The 20,525-nt window shown below is 31.9% G+C and overlaps 1 protein-coding gene across 1 annotated transcript; it reads right to left on the bottom strand.

Moving 5' to 3' along the window:
• Positions 1-425: 425 nt before the first annotated feature.
• LOC142325691 (centrosomal protein CCDC61-like) lies at positions 426-18,711 on the bottom strand. The gene is made up of 6 exons (XM_075367723.1): positions 18,558-18,711; positions 16,446-16,528; positions 16,049-16,215; positions 6,140-6,313; positions 650-860; positions 426-467 (listed from the first exon to the last, which is right to left on the bottom strand). Exons 1-6 carry the CDS (start codon positions 18,709-18,711, stop codon positions 426-428), a joined length of 831 nt encoding a protein of 276 aa, XP_075223838.1.
• Positions 18,712-20,525: the final 1,814 nt, after the last annotated feature.

Genomic DNA, 20,525 nt, shown 5'->3' on the forward strand with positions numbered 1-20,525 from the left:
ACTAAATAACTATTATTTTGCGTATAACTAAATATATGGTCATTTACAGAGTTGTTTCATTCATTTCAATTTTTTTTTCATTTTTCCTTGACGATATTGCCGCATATGCTTGAAAGCTTGTGCATGGGATATGGAAATGAAATTTTGTAGCGTATGTAAAATGCCATGCCTGTTAGGAATTCGAACCCGGCTCCTCCGGATGAAAGGCCGAAACGCTACCATTCTGCCATAGAGTTCGTGAATAAACATTTTATCATAATGGAACTTTCTACAAAATTTTCTAATTAATATCTTCATCAATTTAAAAAAAAAAAAATTAACCCAAAATCTAACTGTTAAACATAAAATATATGGGCATATAAAATTATTTTTCTATCTTCAATTAGTATACAAGAACATTTACACTTATCTCTGTTGATGCAGAGTTAAGGAGACAAGTATTCTGGTTGTAGATTGAACAACAACAACTACAATAAAGTAAACTTGTTCAAATTATTTGTAATTAAAAGTCAGTCATTTTGGATAATTCTTGATATTCCTAGATTCCTTGATACCTAGATTTTAACTAATGGTTTTACATTATGTTGGTACCTGCCATTTATGGAATTATTTTTTTTTTCTTTTTGATACAATACTTCCTGCAACTTACCTGGCTGTTTAAATGTTTTTTTTCTTCTTTTAAATTACGAATCTGATGATGTAAAGATAGCCTTTCCTTCTGAACTTGTTCTTCCAGCGTCAATAATGCATTCTGAAGCACCTCAGCATGCTTTTGGGTCGGTTGCTTTTTATTCAGTTGATTATTTAATCTGATTATTTCACTTCTTAATTGGTCATTCTCTGATGTTAATTCTAGCACTCTATTATAATAGATACGTTAATTATAATATATTTAAATATAAAAATAACTAAAATACCAAATTTCAAATAAAATAATTCTAAAATTTTAGTAATTTTTAAATAAATAATTTTCATTTAATAATGATTGATTTAATAATGCTATTCATTATTTTTTGATGAATTGGTTTTCATAAACTTCTTATCTGGTACTACCATAATTTTTTTTTTGTAAATAACAAGTTATTTTTTTTTTCCTCCTCTATGAATCATGAGACCTTGCCGTTGGTGAGGGGGCTTGAGTGCTCAGGGATACAGAGTAGCTGGACCGAAGGTGCAACCATATCGGAGAGGTATCTGTTGAGAGCCAGACTAAGGAATGATTCCTGAAAGAGGGCAGCAGCTCTTTCAGTAGTTGTTAGGGGCGTAAGTCACAATGACTTAAACGGCCATATCAGCATCACTCAGTCCTCTGAGTACTGCGCAGCTGAAAGCAATGGAAAACTACAGCTGTTTTTTTTTTCCAAGAAAATGTGGCTCTGCATTTTCAAAAGCAATAATGGAGGCGCCTTCCTTGGTAAAATATTCCGGAGGTAAAATAGTCCCCCGTTCGGATCTCCGGGTGGGGACTACTAAGGAAGGGGTCACCAGAAAAGTAAAAAATAACATTCTACGAGTCGGAGCGTGGAATGTTAGAAGCTTAAAAAAGGTTGGTAGGCTAGAGAATTTAAAAAGGGAAATGGATAGGGTAAACGTGGATATAGTAGGAATTAGTGAGGTTCGGTGGGAAGAGGAAGGCGACTTTTGGTCGGGTGACTTTAGAGTAATTAACTCAGCGTCAAATAATGGGCAGGCAGGAGTAGGTTTCGTGATGAACAAGAAAATAGGGAGGAGAGTGGAGTATTTCAAGACGCATAGCGATAGAGTCATTGTAATAAGGATAAATTCAAAACCTAAACCGACAACGATTGTTAACGTCTATATGCCTACAAGCGCCCATGATGATGATGAGGTAGAATGTGTATACGAAGAGATTGATGAAGCAATTAAACACGTAAAAGGAGATGAAAATTTAATAATAGTTGGAGATTGGAATGCAAGCATTGGAAAAGGCAAGGAAGGAAATATAGTGGGTGAATACGGGCTGGGCAAAAGGAATGAAAGAGGGGACCGACTTACAGAGTTTTGCACGAAGTATAATTTAGTAATTGCCAACACCCAATTTAAAAATCATAATAGAAGAATATACACTTGGAAAAAGCCAGGCGATACTGCAAGGTATCAGATAGATTATATCATGGTTAAGCAAAGATTTAGAAATCAACTCGTGGACTGCAAAACTTACCCTGGAGCAGACATTGATAGCGACCATAATTTGGTGATAATGAAATGTAGATTGGGGTTTAAAAACCTGAAGAAAAGGTGTCAGATGAATCGGTGGAATTTAGAGAAGCTTGAGGAAGAGGAGGTAAAGAAGATTTTTGAGGAGGACATCGCAAGAGGTCTGAGTAAAAAAGATAAGATAGAAAATGTAGAAGAAGAATGGGAGAATGTTAAAAAGGAAATTCTTAAATCAGCAGAAGCAAACTTAGGCGGAATAAAGAGAACTGGTAGAAAACCTTGGGTTTCAGACGATATATTGCAGCTGATGGATGAACGTAGAAAATATAAGAATGCTAATGATGAAGAAAGTAAAAGGAACTATCGGCAATTAAGAAATGCTATAAACAGGAAGTGCAAACTGGCGAAAGAAGAGTGGATTAAAGAAAAGTGTTCAGAAGTGGAAAGAGAAATGAATATTGGTAAAATAGACGGAGCATACAGGAAAGTTAAGGAAAATTTTGGGGTACATAAATTAAAATCTAATAATGTGTTAAACAAAGATGGTACACCTATATATAATACGAAAGGTAAAGTCGATAGATGGGTGGAATATATTTAAGAGTTATACGGAGGAAATGAATTAGAAAATGGTTTTATAGAGGAAGAAGAGGAAGTTGAGGAGGATGAAATGGGAGAAACAATACTGAGATCTGAATTTAAGAGAGCATTAAAAGATTTAAATGGCAGAAAGGCTCCTGGAATAGACGGAATACCTGTAGAATTACTGCGCAGTGCAGGGGAGGAGGCGATTGATAGATTATACAAACTGGTGTGTAATATTTATGAAAAAGGGGAATTTCCATTAGACTTCAAAAAAAGTGTTATAGTCATGATACCAAAGAAAGCAGGGGCAGATAAATGTGAAGAATATAGAACAATTAGTTTAACTAGTCATGCATCAAAAATCTTAACTAGAATTCTATACAGAAGAATTGAGAGGAGAGTGGAGGAAGTGTTAGGAGAAGACCAATTTGGTTTCAGGAAAAGTATAGGGACAAGGGAAGCAATTTTAGGCCTCAGATTAATAGTAGAAGGAAGATTAAAGAAAAACAAACCAACATACTTGGCGTTTATAGACCTAGAAAAGGCATTCGATAACGTAGACTGGAATAAAATGTTCAGCATTTTAAAAAAATTAGGGTTCAAATACAGAGATAGAAGAACAATTGCTAACATGTACAGGAACCAAACAGCAACAGTAGCAATTGAAGAACATAAGAAAGAAGCCATAATAAGAAAGGGAGTCCGACAAGGATGTTCTCTATCTCCGTTACTTTTTAATCTTTACATGGAACTAGCAGTTAATGATGTTAAAGAACAATTTAGATTCGGAGTAGCAGTACAAGGTGAAAAGATAAAGATGCTACGATTTGCTGATGATATAGTAATTCTAGCCGAGAATAAAAAGGATTTAGAAGAAACAATGAACGGCATAGATGAAGTCCTACGCAAGAACTATCGCATGAAAATAAACAAGAACAAAACAAAAGTAATGAAATGTAGTAGAAATAACAAAGATGGACCGCTGAATGTGAAAATAGGAGGAGAAAAGATTATGGAGGTAGAAGAATTTTGTTATTTGGGAAGTAGAATTACTAAAGATGGACGAAGCAGGAGCGATATAAAATGCCGAATAGCACAAGCTAAACGAGCCTTCAGTAAGAAATATAAGTTGTTTACATCAAAAATTAATTTAAATGTCAGGAAAAGATTTTTGAAAGTGTATGTTTGGAGTGTCGCTTTATATGGAAGTGAAACTTGGACAATCGGAGTATCTGAGAAGAAAAGGTTAGAAGCTTTTGAAATGTGGTGCTATAGGAGAATGTTAAAAATCAGATGGGTGGATAAAGTGACAAATGAGGAGGTATTGCGGCAAATAGATGAAGAAAGAAGCATTTGGAAAAATATAGTTAAAAGAAGAGACAGACTTATAGGCCACATACTAAGGCATCCTGGAATAGTCGCTTTAATTTTGGAAGGACAGGTAGAAGGGAAAAATTGTGTAGGCAGGCCACGTTTGGAATATGTAAAACAAATTGTTAGGGATGTAGGATGTAGAGGGTATACTGAAATGAAACGACTAGCACTAGATAGGGAATCTTGGAGAGCTGCATCAAACCAGTCAAATGACTGAAGACAAAAAAAAAAAAAAGTTATTTTTAAACAGTAACTTCTTTTATATTTCTAAGTAAATCACTGTAACACCATATATGACACAGACAGAATGATTGTACATCCTTTTCTTCAGGTGTGATTCTACAAAATTAGTTACTTTTTGATTATTTTTCTAAAATAATCAAATAATTAACTAGCATATAATTGTTTAAAGTAAGTAATGTAGGTTGTCATTATTTTAAACCTCTTTGGAAGGCATTAGCAACCAATGCCAAAATACATCTCTTCTATGCTACATTGTTATTTACATCTGATAATGACAGCACTGTTAACATTCTAACAAACATTTAATGTTTGTAGGTACTATTATCCATACACATTCAATAAACAATGCATAAAATAGGATGAATAATACAAATGTAGTAATTATATTTTCTTTTTAATAATATTTTATATTTAAAAATTTATTTTCTATTAAAACAATATCTCTGTTATTTATAGAGAAACAAACAGCATTTTTCTTAGTATTCCCACTCATTTTTAATAATAGTTTATTTGTATTTTGTATTAAATAAGGCAGCAAAAAATAATAAATTAAATCTATTAATATTATATTTTTTACGACATAATGTTTAGGATCAGACTTTGTAACTTTTCTCCAAAATAACAACTTCAGCAAATGTTGGATTGACCCTTCATGAGATGTGGCTGGGTATTTCCAAAACAAATAGAGAAATGTTTCTGATGAACTGAATCTAAACAACCTTCACAGCTTCATTTATCAACAGATCACACCTCTTAGATCACATCTAGAGTTGTAACTTGGGAAGTCCCACCACAGGTGACCCCTTGACAGTCAACCATGAAAGGTCTTTTAAGGAATACTCCACTGGCTGAACCAAGCAACACCAGAGTTCAGAGAAGGCAGCATTCAGATACGGTGGGCTGCCACTTAGATAACATGCGATGAGTGTAGTATTGGGGCAATACTACAATGTCCCAATACTATACTCATAAACAAGAAAAATACAAAGTCCAAAAATCAAAAACAAAAACACTCGCTTCACTCTCACAAGGAAAAACTCACAACATGAACATTTTCAACACTAGAAAGGGCACAAATTGGAACGTATGAAAAAATACTGGGAAGACCACAAGGCCCAAACAGTCTCATCAAAGAGACTTGGATAATGAACTGACTAAAGTAGTCCTATGCAGTCTATAAAAGATAACAAATAATGAATTATATTTTTTTTAAACAAAGCAATTGTTTAGATTAGCCAAGCAAGAGTGAAGATCCAAATGAGGAGTAGACATATATGGAAATGGCTTCTTCCATCATTGATGGAAGTGTGTGTGTGTTTTAGATATCATCTAACACACACACAATGGTTTTTTGTTTCCACCTGCCCAGCCACTTACCAGTGAATGTAGTCTTTAGATTCAGATTTTACCTTTGTTTGACCTGCCTGTAAAATTTATAGATAAGCCAAGTGATAAAAATGAAATAGTGGTCATAATGAATCAATTTAAAATTTTATCCTATTGACAAAAAACTATAATTGCAGTAAAACCTAGAGGTAATATTACAACAATTTTGGACAGATATAATCATAATTATAAAGATACAAATTACAGAATGTACAATGATTACTTTAATTGTCACTCGTAAGAAATTATTTTTTCTCCTGAATAAAGGAAAACTACTCTTGGTCAATTATTCTCCTGATGTTGCTGAATTTATAGATAAGAAGGTAAACTTAATACAACATAACTCTGGTATTTTAAGCATAGATTTCAAAACCTTTTTTCAAGAATGTTAACTTGTTCCACAAGATCTTCATCACAGCATTGTGTTCCTGAATGGCTGAGTTGATCTTGTAACTGAACTATTTCTTGTTCTAAACGACGAATTGTTGACTGAAGAATATGTGGGTCTGGCAGGCCACAATACTCCATGGGTAAAGGATAATGGATTCTACAAATGAACATTTGAATTAATTAAATAAATAAATTATTCATTGACCATTATCAAGAAAAGTAATCATAATAGGAAAAGAATTATATGACAATTGACAGTGACAGTGATATGATAATCATTTCTCTTCTTCTCACTAATCTCTGCTGTCTGAGAAACTTTTTTAAATATATTAAACTAATTAAAAATATTGTATTTTAAATTACAATAATTTTTACTTAATTTTAAAGGCTACATATTAAATTTTTGAAACAATTTTAGACAAACACAAAACTAAAATTTACAAGAAAAATAAAATTTTAAATGAAATACTACTTGTTTTCTAAATGTCTGAAAATGTGATTTCAGATCTTTTCCGTCATCAGTACTATAGCAGATTACCTAGCACACCAGTGATGAAGGAACTGCATAGTAGGTCTGAGAAGACACTCTGGAAGCACATTTTCTTGAATTTACAAAGTGAGTTGTATTTTTAACATTTTCTTTTAAATTAATGAATATTTATTATCCAGTGAATGAGAAGTTAGAATGGCCTTTGGAATAAATAATTAATTATGCAGTTATACAACCTATGACTACTGGTGGTCGTTAAGAAGGAAAAATTGTAGTTACCTCAACAACTGAAGAAAATGTTAAGACACAAGAGTACCAGTTAAGGTGTGGATCAATAAACCAAAAAGATATTTTAGAAGAAGAAAACCAGGAAAGAGATCAGTACACGGTGTCATTTAAAAGATGATATTCTGTCGGGTTGATCTAGTAGTAAAACTCATTATTGTAAATCAGTTAATTTCAAAGTCAGGAGTTCTCAGGTTCAAATCCTAATAAAGATTGTTCCTTTTATTTGAATTTGAATACTAGATTTTGATTGGGTTTCAATTAACCTCATGTCTCAAGTACGGTCAGCCTGAATCTGTTCAAGACTATACCTCATTCAAATGTCATGATCAAGGTTCACAGCTGCCTAAGGACTCCAAATCCAGAAGGCTGCATGGGATATCTGAAGACTTCTAGAATATTCATAATTTAATAATAATCAAATTTAGAAGATGGTGAAAAATAACAAAAAATAATGACATTGGAGAATAATTAGTAATCTCTAAACTGACTGTAGTTGCAAGTTATATATATATATATAGATTACCATTCTTATGCAAACTTGTTTATTCACTAATCACTCCTCAAGTTACTTAACTCTGACATTCGTAAGGGCATATTTATTAAAATATTTAAGATTGGTGTTTGAAAAAAATTAAAACAATTAGTTTTTCACATCCACAAATGTAAAATAGAAAAGATCACATATCATGTATTTCTTTCTTTGAAAAATATAAATATTAAAAATAATCTGGTGAGTTTTACTGGTTACAATATAAATACAAATGTGCACAGCTAAAACAATGATTCAAGTAATGAGTCATTCCACTACATCAAATTTTCTCAGTATTTCAGCTCTTAATAGTGCAACTTGTATTTGTTTTTTTATGGTGGAGTTTGTATTGAATACTTCAGTTAAAGAATTATAACTGCTTATAACTGACATAAATTATAGAGAGATGAAACTTTTCAGGAATTGAACATTGTAACCTGATGTAACTTGTATGTGCGTTTATATGAAAGTGTTTTATTGAACACCAAAGAATTTTAACTGTTGAGAAGTGTCTAAACACATTCAACATATTTTCTTTCATTAAGATCATCTTTTGGCAATTTAAATATTTTTTTGCTGAGAAATTATAAAATCTAAAGCAAACCAACATCAACATTGCTGAAGATTATAAACAAATTAATCTAAATAACTGCTGAAAACTATAAACAAACTATAGTTTTAGCTGAAAACTATAGTTTGTTTATAGTTTTCAGCAGTGGATTGCCCGGGCTTTATCTTGGTAAGCTAAAGGATTTGGCAAGAGCTAACAGATAATTTTAATAATTATTACTTTTGCTTAACAAATTACACTGGTTTTACTTAAAAAATAAAAAGAGTATTGTGTACTGAATGAGTATTGTATACGGCTTCTTGGAAAGAATTTCTGACTCTGACAAAGGTTCTCCTGACACTGTTGCAGAAGCATCAACTTCAAGATAAAAAATATTCATACTAGAAGTATCAGTTACTCAACTCACCCCATCACACAAGCAGAGGTCAGAGATTAAGTTCATGACTTGTACAAGGGTCATTCAATAATTAAACAAACATGTTTAGTGAAGGAAATGCTTACTGCAGGCGATTGAAACTTTTGTAAGCATTAGTAGGCAACCGTGCGAAGAATGTTAGCTGTTCAATTAATATTTACCTAAACATAGCATCTAAAGTCTTAGTTACGATGGCGTGTCCGCTCGAAGAAAATACTTTTGAAGAACAGCGTTCTGTGATCCAATTTTTACATTCGGGAAGTGTACAACATCAGAGATATTCTCTCGTTGAACAAGCAATACGGCAGTAGCTGCATGAACCGGGAAGTTCTTACGCATGGGTGGAGGAGTTTAAAAGTGGCCATAAAAGCGTGACCAACAAGCACCGCTCTGGGTGTCCATAACAGTGTCAACCACAGCGTTAGATTCTTATATTGATTCACTTATCCAAGAAGACCGATGACTTACAGAAGAACAAATAGCTGAAAATTGTTGAGTAAGTATTGACACAACTCACTCCAACATTGAAAACAAACTGAACTACTGTAAGACTTGTGCAAGGTGGGTTCCCAGTTAGAGCTTACTGTTGATCATAAAGCAAAGAGATTTCGCACTTGCACTGAACTCAAAAATTGTTTCAATAACGAAGGTGACGCATTTTTGGACAGGATTTCAATCTGTGATCAAACTTGGACACATCATTTTGAGCCACAGTCCAAGCGTCAGTGCATGCAGTGGAAACACCCTGAATCACCTGTCCATAAAAAATTGAAAACCCAACCATCCAAGTGGTCCAATTTTCTGTGATTATTTAAAGGAATAATGCACTACCAACAGCCCGTATTACTCAGCTATGATTGAGAACAAAGTCAAGCCAGCGTTGAAGAGGAAATGTCCGAAATGGCAGAGGAAAGGCATGCTGCTTCTTCAAGACAATCCTGGACTTCATATAGCACAAGTGATGCTGGAAACTGTTGGCAAAGTGGACTGGAAGCTCCTACCTCATCCTCCTTACAGTCCTGACCTTGCCCCTTTGAATTTTTATCTGTTTGGTCCGATGAAAAAGCTTTGCGTGGCATCAAGTTCAATGATAACGAAGAAGTAAAGAAAAAAGTACAAAACTGGCTTCGACATCAAGGTAAAAAACTCTTTGCTGGAGGGATAAGAAGACTCATAAAGAAATGAGATAAGTACAGAGAAGTTGGTAGGGATTACATGGAAAAGTAGACAAAAAATTATATTTATTTAATAAACAATTTTTTTCTGTACAGCTATTTGTTTGTTTAATTATTCAATGACCCTTGCATTTGTACAAATAATCCAAACTTCTAGGTTCATGCTTGAAAGAGTAGAATTTATTACACCAACATATTAAAATTCCACAGTACAGGAATAGAAACCAAAATTTTATGAAATAATTAACTATGAATAGCTTAATTTGTTCCTGCTATGATGTTAATGAACTGAAGTTTGACCTTGATATTAAATATACTATTGATGATTGATATTTACTTGTAGATCCTTCGAAAAAAGACTTAAAGGCAGGGTTGTTACATAATTTAAACAAGCCTTCCTCTACATTGATAGCTCATACTGCAGGAATGAAGGAAAATATGAAAGCATTTCACTTATTTTGAACAATATTAAAGGTAAGCATGTCACTTATTTTGATCAAATTTATGGCAAATCTGTAGTGGCCTGAAAATTGCTGAGATTTTCCTTGTCTACAGGGTAGTTTACAAAACACTGTTTTTTTTTTTTTTTTTTATAGCAGTATTTTTCAACTTTTCAATATTTACGAGCCAATTTTTAATCATTATTTTCATCGCGTCCCCCTCTCATACAACAACAATGTATACAATAATAATAAATTTTGACGCTAAAGCTACACTATGATCTTAATTACAAACCTTACAAATTACCAAGAATAAGTAAATTTATTGATATTTGGTAATACCGATCCACTGCACTGACAAAACCAGAATCGTGCCTCTCTACTGCTCTCTGTCTTATGTCCACTATATTGGATATTTTCGCAGCTTCGCAAGAAGTTCCAATTTGTCTCAAACATTCTGGAATGTCTGTGCAAACATGTATAAATGCTGTACCTCTTTCAATTCCAGCCAATCTCAGTCAAATCAATCCTTCTATCACTATCGAATCTATCGTGAATGTGTATGAAATAATTTGTTTGTTCACGGCATTAAATATTAACAGCAGCAGATTTATACAGAATCATGGATAAATTTTTAAGTGGGCGTAAGTGAGCATTAGATGATAGTGAAGCATCAACAAGTTCTCAGACGAACTTGGTTTGGAAAATAAAATCAAGAAAGTATTCTCAAGAATACTTAAATTTTGGGTTTAGCAGTACAAGAAAGGCTCCTGTGCATCATTTGCTCAAACATTTGGCAGCAGACAGCATGAAACCTAATAAACTTAAATGACATTTGGAAACACTTCATAATGAAAACATTAACAAACACTGAGAATTCTTTGAATTAAAATTAAAATCATATGAAAAGCAAACAACATTTCTAAAAAATTTTTGTCTGAATGAAAAAGCTTTACTTACCTCTTAAAGTTTCATATAAAATAGCCAGATGTAAAAAGCCTCACACCATTGGTGAAGAGCTTATTTTTCCAGCTGCAATTGAGATTGTAGAAACTACATTTGGAGATAATTTTGCCAAACAATTGCAGTCTATACCTCTGTCAAATGAAATTTTTACCCGTCGAATTGGTGATATAGCTGATGTTGTACAACATCAGCTTTTCGGTAAGTTGTGTGACAAATTGTTTTCAATTCAACTTGAGAGAACAGACAGTTATAAAGATGCTCATTTCATTGCCTAAGTTTGATTTTGTGATGTTATGTCAGCAGTAGAAGAACTACTTTTCTGTAAACCAATAGAACTAAAAGCAACAGCACTTGTATTACTTGCTATCTTAAATAATTTTATAAACAAGGCAAACATAGAGTGGGAAAATTACATCGGAATATACACCGATGGTGCTCGTTCATTGTCTGGAAGATTCCAAAGTATACAAGCATTTGTGAAACAAAAATCTCCATAGTGTCTAGACACATTGCATGATCCTGAAAGAAACTCTGGCTTCCAAAGAATGAGTCCTGGTCTGAATATTGTGTTAACAACGGTTGTAACAATAGTAAATTATGTAAAAATGAAACACCTAAAATCAAGAATCTTTTCTACACTTTTTAAAGACATGGGTGCAGTACATTCAGCATTACTATTTTATTTGAGCCAAGATGGTTATCCAGTGGGAAATTTTTGTCATGTGTTTATGAATTAAAAGATGAAATTGCCATTTTTCTAGAAGAGGAGAACTGACCGGAAGCCGAAAAGAGAAATTGAATGCCTTGAATCTTCAATTCCAAGGAGCAAATATACATATGTTGGATACTAGTAATAAAGTTAATGCTTTTTATAGAATATTGGAATTGTGGAGCAGATATTTAAAGCAAAAAAACCTAGAAATGTTCACAAATGTGAATGAATATGTTAAAACTTACAAGGCTGAAGAACACCATGCAAAAGTTGTTTTTGTAACCGTTGACAACCATTTGGCCATGCTGGCAAAGAATTTTAAAGTATTTTCTTGCTGATGGCAACTTGGTAGCAAGTTATGAGTGGGTTAGGGATCAGTTTCAAAATACTCCTGAAGGGCTCTCAACTGCTGAAGAAGAAAACTTTATAGACTTCACGGCAAGTGGTAAAATCAAAAAACAATTTAGTAATAAATCATTCTTTGAATTTGGGTGGGGTGGATCATGAGTTTTCTGACCTGAAAACAAGATTTTTTACTATTTTCAACATCCTACCTTTGCAAAACCGGATTTTCTGTGGTGGCTGCTTTTATGATAAAATATAGAAAAAGCTAAATATAACAGTTAAATATAGAAAAAGAATATCAGAGTGTCTGTTTCTAATATTAATCCTTCCTTTGAAAAACATTGCTCTGCAAGACAGGCCCAAGGGAGTCACTAATAATTATTAAACTTGTTTTTAATTTAGTATTGATAAGTTAGTTATTAAATACATTGTGCAGTACTGGTATAAATCCTATTTATATGTGTATTATAACAATTTAAATGTGTATTTTATTATTTATTTTGTCAGAATGTATTTTCTTTTGCTTTTCTAACGGTAAACTAATAATAAATCTTAATAATACTTTCTTTTCCATATGCTCATGCCATCCTAGGGGGACATGCCCCACAGGTTAAAAAACACTGTTTTATAGGATAGTCATGCTATAAACTAACTTTACTTGGTTAAGGGCTGGTTAAAAAGGGGTTATTCCACTTTGTGATACCAAAACATTAAGAACACTCTATTTGCTTAGCCTCACTGAATTTATTTTACCACCTTTTCAAGTAAAATTATATCTAATGAATAATTTTGTGAAAGCATAAGATAAGGAAGGCCTTAAATATTTAATTTAACAAATGGTATGAAAAGGTTTCAGCTGCTGGTTTTTATGAAGAAAAGACTTCTCAGTATATTAGAAAAAAATAATTTCTCACTTAAATAGACATTTAATTGTCAAAATACAATTTCTACAAGGATAAAAATTTACATTCTATCTATTTTTGTCCCTTCTATACTGATAGTTAAAAAGACATTCTTAGAGAGTGGTTATGCAAATTATAATGTCAACTTATTCAGGATGATTCAAAGAAACGGGAAATTTAAAAAATTAAATAACGTTAATGAAAAATTTTTTTTAGAAAATTAATTTTATTTCATGTAATTGTACAAATGTTGCCATTTTAGGATACATACATTTTAGTTTATTTTTTAAAGATGACATCTTGCAGGTGACCTCCCCTCTTCTACGTAAACACTCACGAAGTCTCTTCGTTAAATTGTTCATGGTTTGACGTAACATCTCAACTGGAATTTCCGCAATTGCTTCTCGGATCTTTGCCTTCAGTTATTCCGTTGTAGCAGGTCTACTGTGGAACACTTTGCTTTTAAGGTGACCCCACAAAACGTAATCGCAAGCTGAGAGATCAGGCGATCTGGTAGGCCATCTAATGTCACCATTTCGTGAAATGACACGTTGTCCAAACAATCGGCGTACAGCTGCCATCGATATTCGTGCAGTATGTGACGTTGATTCGTCTTGCTGAAACCAGGCTGTGTTAAGAATTGGTGGAAATCTCTTTTGTTTTTCCACAACAAAGGTTTCAAGCACGGCTACGTAACGAGTCGACGTCACTGTAATCGCAAGACCGTTGTCATCCTCAAAAAAATAAGGGCCTATAACACCGTAAGATGACATAGCACACCACACGGTCACTTTCTGGCTGTGCAACGGACGCTGGTATAGCTGCGTAGGATTTTCTTGTGCCCAGTATCTGAAATTTTGCTTGTTAACAAATCCACTGAGGTGAAAATGCGCTTCGTCTGACATCCACAGTTCGTGAACAAACTATTCGTTATCATTTATCTTCTGAAGCATTACATTGCAGAATTGTGCTCGCACAACTGCATCGTTCGGTTTTAGTTCCTGGACGATCTGCAACTTGTGGATGGTATTACAAGTCCTTTACTAACATTCTTCGAACACTTGAACTATGCAATTGTAAAGACGACGGATTGACCGATGTGGACTTCGTGTGACAGCATCTTGTAAAGCTTGAACATTCTGTGGTGTACGGACGGTTCGCTCACGGCCTGGAGGTTTCTTTTTCATTGCCGAACCAGTTTCCTCAAAATTAGATATCCATGTTTTAACTGCATGTGCTGATGGAACACGGTCGGGCCATTCTATTTCGCCACGGCGAAATTCTCAAAGCGCTCCCTCCACACTGTCATTGTTTTTGTAAAACGCTTTGATAGCAAATGCACGTTGCGCACCACTCCAAGGATCCATGACAACTAAATGGCAGGTTAGGTTAGAGAGGCTGGCGCCACTTATCAAGTGGTACCAATCGCCCACGGCTACCAATACAACTTTCAAAATTTCCAGTTTCTTTGAATCACTCTGTATAACATTTTGATCAAAAAGTTAGAATTTTCAAGTTATACTGAAAAGGTCATAAAATCTAGTGTGGTAAAGAAAAGTTGATGTGATTTAAGATTCAACATTAAAAATAAATTAAATTCATGTATTTGTGTTTCAGTTCCAAAACTGTACTTTTAATTTAAAGATCAGTGTTATTGAAATATACAGTAAAATAAATTAAACTGTTGTATATAAAAATAATTACATTGTTAAAGCAAAAATATGAACAGCTGAAAACTAAATAAATATTTGGGCTGCCCAAAAACTAATGAGAATTGTTTTATAAAAGAATATTTATTGAAAAAATTCATAAAGCAATATTTTCCCTTCAAGTATGTTTTTCTTGAGAATGTATACAATGCTGCCAATGCCTCTGCCATTCTTTGTAGCAATGCTTTTCAGACGATTTCTACTATGCCAAAAAGGCAACCTTTCAATTGAGTTATAACTGGAGACAAAAAATAAACACAGGTGCTCTAGCCTACTGTCAGGTGCATGTGGAACTGCAGTGGATTTTTTAGCTAGAAACTCTCTCATAGGTAGGGTTGAATGGTTTTGGTGCATTATCCTATCATTGGATCCATGAAAAAGTAGTCTGGCAATACACACATAAAAGTTTTCCTCAAGTATACCAAAACTTCTACATTTTAAATTTAGTTCCCTGTGGTATGAATTCATTATAGACAGTTTGAGAACCAAAGAAAATGAAGATCAGTGATTTAATCTTCTATTTGCTCTTATGATCTTTTTTGGCCAAGGTGATGTGGTTGTGTGCCATTTGACACTTTGTCTTTTTGTCTCCAGATCTTATTTAAAAATACCCATAATTCATCTCCTGAGATCACTTGATCCAAGATATCAAGTTCAGTTTTCAACTGGTGTAACTTTACCTGACAGTGCAGATGACATTCATTCTGCTAGATTCAAATTTTTAGGAACAAATTTTCTAAACATTTTCCTAATGTGGAATTCCTGGATAGTTGTTTTAGGGATTCCTACCTCTTCTGAAATTATTTTGATATTTATTTTTTAGTTACAGTTAAAAACTAATATCATTACACTCACACTGCCATCACTTTTGATGTGGAAGAGCACTCAGAACATTGTTCGTCTTCATCATCGTCACAGCCCCCTTTGAAAGCCCTGTACCACCAGTACACCTGTGTTGATGATAGGATAGCTTGTACATAAGCTTTCATCCATATCTGAAGTGTTTCTGATTCACTTTTGCCAAATATATCCAAAGAATTATAGTTTTTTCATATCTTTCTGGACAGACCTACATACACAGGTAAAACTAGGTGTCATAATAACAATGAGAACATCAGACATAGTGTAAGCATTGTAACTGTTCAATTTGTAGTTGATCTGATTTGGTTCAGTTATCTACAGGTAAAAAAGTACTTTTCCAGTATTAGTTTTGACACCAGTGATCTGTTTTAAAAACATACTGAAGTTCTTAATATTATTTATTAGCAGAATGTTACTTCCACAACACACATATGTTGTAGATAACACACACTTATTTACAATTATTATTTTAGTTAGTAATTACCTCACCTGTCAAACTCTACTGTGTAAGTTAATATGAGATAACGCCTATTGCTTGCTGATGCTGGTAATATATGTGCTGAATGAGGAGGAAATGTACGTCCCATTATACGCCTTGATCTAAGTGCTTCAAGATCATCAAATGTCAATAAATCCAGAGTTATTGATTCACTGGTCTGAAAATTTTTTTTTTATTTTCAGTAAAAAAAATGATTAACAATGTGATAATTTAAATCCAAATATTTGTAATTAGTGCAACTATAAATCATTTCAATTTGTTAACTTATTCATAAAATACTCTGATGATAAATATTAACACATTAGTAAAATAGCTAAGTAAAAAAAAACTTAATAATTCATTAATATAACTTTGCAGTAATTGTAGTTCTATATACTCATACTTTACCTTTAATAAACCTGACTTTAGCATTGTTGTAAATATATCAAACTGCTTATAATTTCCAGTTTTATGTGTAAGATTTTCTATATCTGTAAAATAAATCAGAATTTTATAAGTTAAGTTTATTGAAATAAATTTTCTTTAATAATAAATTTTACACATACACACATCCTCAATCCATAGTTTAGATGTTTTCATAAGCAATAATGAAATCATTGCAATACAAAATGCTCATTCTTATATAATCAAGTGTTATTTATCAGTTTAGATAGCTCAGTTATACACAGAATGGAGATGGATTGCTGGACCAGTAACTGCCCTCTTATTACAAACAATATCCTATCATGGGTTAGCTATCCCCTCCACTCTACTATTTGTAGTACCAACACTACTTCAAATACTTCAGGTAGAACTAATATGCATCTGTCTGTTTACATTTTCTAACTTGATGAATAATACAAACTTTTTGTTATTGATAAGAGCTTTTTAGATAGGTCTCATTCAGGTGGACAATAGATCTTTCATTACTGTGCATTTAACAACACAATGGGGAAAATTTCCTTACATTTTAAGGAGATATTCCACTTTTTATTTGTTTCTATTTAGTAGATTTTCCCAATGAACAAAACAATTCAAATTAGGACATTTTATCTACTCTTGTGATTGAGAGCACTTGATCTAATTCTTTGGTACGCTTTATCCTTAACATAGCCATTTCAAATGCTAAAATAAATTAAGCATCATTCACCTGACTAAAACTGCCACAGAAATTAAAAGTATTTTGCTATGATTGTGAAAAAATTACAAAAGAAATATTGTATTAAATTTTAAATATTTAAGTTTGTTCAATATAACGAAAAATTAACAGTATAAATAGTAAACTTTAAAAAATATATATATAAGTACATATATATACTTACTTTTTTAAAATAAAGATATATTTCTTCTATCAAAAACAGGGAATCCTATTTAAATCCCTAAATTGCACTAAATTTATTTCATATTTTAAATATTAAGTAATATTTAAAGTTAATCACATTTCATTTCACAGCATTCAGATAAAAAAAATAAAAAAAGAACAATGGCATTTAAGAATGATGTTTAATTAAAACAATAATAATAGTTTTTGATATTACTTGTTAGTCTAAATAAATAAATTTGCACTTCTTTATGTATGGTATTTTCTATTTATTACATCTCCTATCCTTCCTATTGAAGTATGAAATTGTTCTTTCAAAAAGTATGCACTTGTAATCTACTCTAGCACTCATCTCCCTTGTTTCCTGTTTAGCCTTTAGAACCACCGTAAGGTATTACTTCAGAGGATGAATGAGCATGATATATATGAATGAGAATGAAGTGTAGTCTTGTACAGTTTCAGGTCGACCACTTCTGAGAAGTGTTTAATTGAAGCCCAACCACCAAAGAACACTGGTATCCATGATCTAGTATACTCTGTAGCATACTCCAACTTTCATCAAAATAAGTAATTGAATGTTATATTAAAAGTTTAATAAATTCTTCAGTTTCAAATTTTGTTTGTTAAGAAACTGATAGAAACCTTTTTTATCATCACATATAAATTACTCAAAAAAAAAAAAAAAAAAAAAAAAAAAAACACTAGAGACAGGAATAATTGTTGAGAAATTATTCTTCCTTAATTGCTTTTACAAAATAATACTAACTAAATTTTAATGACAATCGTTAAACTCATTTAATTTTACTAAAAATAATAAAATATCTTGAATAAAGGTCATCAAAATATTATTAATATAAAATGAGCTACACTGAATGGTAATGTAAATGATTATTAAACCATCAATATCAGTATTTTTAATGAAGTAACTAAAAATAAGTAAATATAAAATAAAAAAAATAGTCCACACTTTACCATAAAAATAGAAATAATAAAGATACACTGACAAAGCAATACAAACAAATTTTTACCTGTATTTATAAACTAAATACTGAAAATTCCAGAATTATACAACCTTGCAATTAACAGTCCAGGCAAAAAGCAAACGTTTACAATGTAAATTATCACAATAATCTATGTAGATTAAACAGTATTAGAATAAATAACATGTTTTGTAGTAGAACTTTAAGATATTAACCTACATGTTGAATCATAACTGCAGTGCCAGTCTTCAGATGTTATTTTATCAGTTACTTTAAGCTCTAGTGTATTTTTGTTTAGTACATTCATTTTCACTAAATAATCTTTGCCTTTAAATGTGTATATAGTAACAAGGTATGATGATGAATCATTCATTTTACAATTAAAATAATTATTGGCTACATGTTTAAAACATGCCTATTTCGTATTCATCTTAAGTATTTGTTTATTATGTTTATTAAATAGTTAAATATACACAGTGAACAGCTGACATTATTATGTTTATTGTATTATTTTTCTAATGACAAAAATAAAATATGAATAAAATTATAAAAAAACATAGATCTCCAAAAAACCATTGAATCAGCTTGTTCACAATTTGAACAAATTTTTAAATTGGATTTCTTTTATAATACACAGTATGATAATCAATTCTGTGCCATTAAATAGTGATAAATGATCATTGAGTTTCATAAGATCTGCTGGATTACCTACCAACTACCTAAAGAATAATATCAGAGTTAAAAAAGTATTTATTGATTACTTTATTAAATGAGTCCTGGTATTAAACAAAATCACTATGCTAAAACAATTTTTTAATAAATTTATTTATTACTTTAGGCAACCTCCATGGTGTAGTGGTAACACATCCATTTAACCAGAAGGTCCCATGCTCAAATTCCAGTCAGACATGACATTTTTATACACTGCAAAAAATTTCCATTACATATTCCAATACACAAATTTTGAATTTATTTGGTGAATTAACAAACAGACAATAAAATCATGACCTGTAGTGTTTTATTTTAAAGGATAATTACTTAAATTATTATTTTAAAAAATACAAAGAAAGAAGTACAACTACTTCAGAGTTGAAAGTATCATGAAATTATTTTACTTAAATGAACTCATATCTTGCAGTTTGATAATTCTTGCCCCACTCCCAAAATTTGCTAATCTTTATTCATGATAGCCAATAATGAAAAAACCAGCAATTATTTAAATGGCTAAACAAACCAAATATATTAAATATAGTCAAAAATTAATTCTTTTAGTCAAATCTTGCAACCATCTTTTTACCTTACACAGTGCTAGATTGCATCTGTTTATTGACCTACCTATCTTGTAACATCAATGTAAAAATTCTTCTTACAAAGCCCACAACCTATGTTCCAGTTCTTTCTTAGATATTTTCAGCTAATAAAATTGAAACTAGTCCTTTTATTGAATAAGTAGGACTAAACTGTTTTTATATAATATTGCATAGTTATTATTATGAAATATCCCATTAGTAAACATTCAATTGAAAATTTGCTTAAATGTTTCTTGGGATTTAAGATTTGTGTCTACAGACATGCTTAAACATTCATTTAAATCCACATTTATCCTCTGATTGATCTGTTGTTTTACAAGATTTTTATAAACTGACAGTTGGACACAGAAGAGTCTGAGTGAAATTGGTAATGAGGTAAGGTTTTAAATACAGCTGCAGAAAGAGATAATAAGATTGATAGAAGGATGAAAGGATGAAAAAAGTCATGATCATGATTAAAGTTTTTACTCTGGATAGAAGTACCGTTCAGTATAGACAGTACGGATTTCACTTCATGCACTTTCCTTTATCATCCATAAATCTCTCACATTTAGGCTTATCATATTTTTTGGATCCAACCCAGGATATATTTTTGAAATTACATAAAAGTCTTAGCAGTTTACTGAAACATTACTTTCTATTTATTAAGTTGTATTTTTCACTAGCATGACTTTTTTCAGAAGTGGTTTTTTTTGTTTCAATTACGTCATAAAATTCAGAACAAGAAAGTTCTAAATTAATTTTAACATTTAACAGAAGTTTAACATATATACTGAAAGTCTACCTCTTTTTGCAGACCACATGTTCCCCGTAATTAAGAAATCTCTCTCCATTGGAGCAGATGTCCCAGGCAAAGAAACTGCAAATTCAGCCATTT

The sequence above is a fragment of the Lycorma delicatula genome, chromosome 5 (genome assembly GCF_047948215.1).
Source record: "Lycorma delicatula isolate Av1 chromosome 5, ASM4794821v1, whole genome shotgun sequence".
In the NCBI taxonomy this organism is placed as follows: Eukaryota; Metazoa; Arthropoda; class Insecta; order Hemiptera; family Fulgoridae; genus Lycorma; species Lycorma delicatula.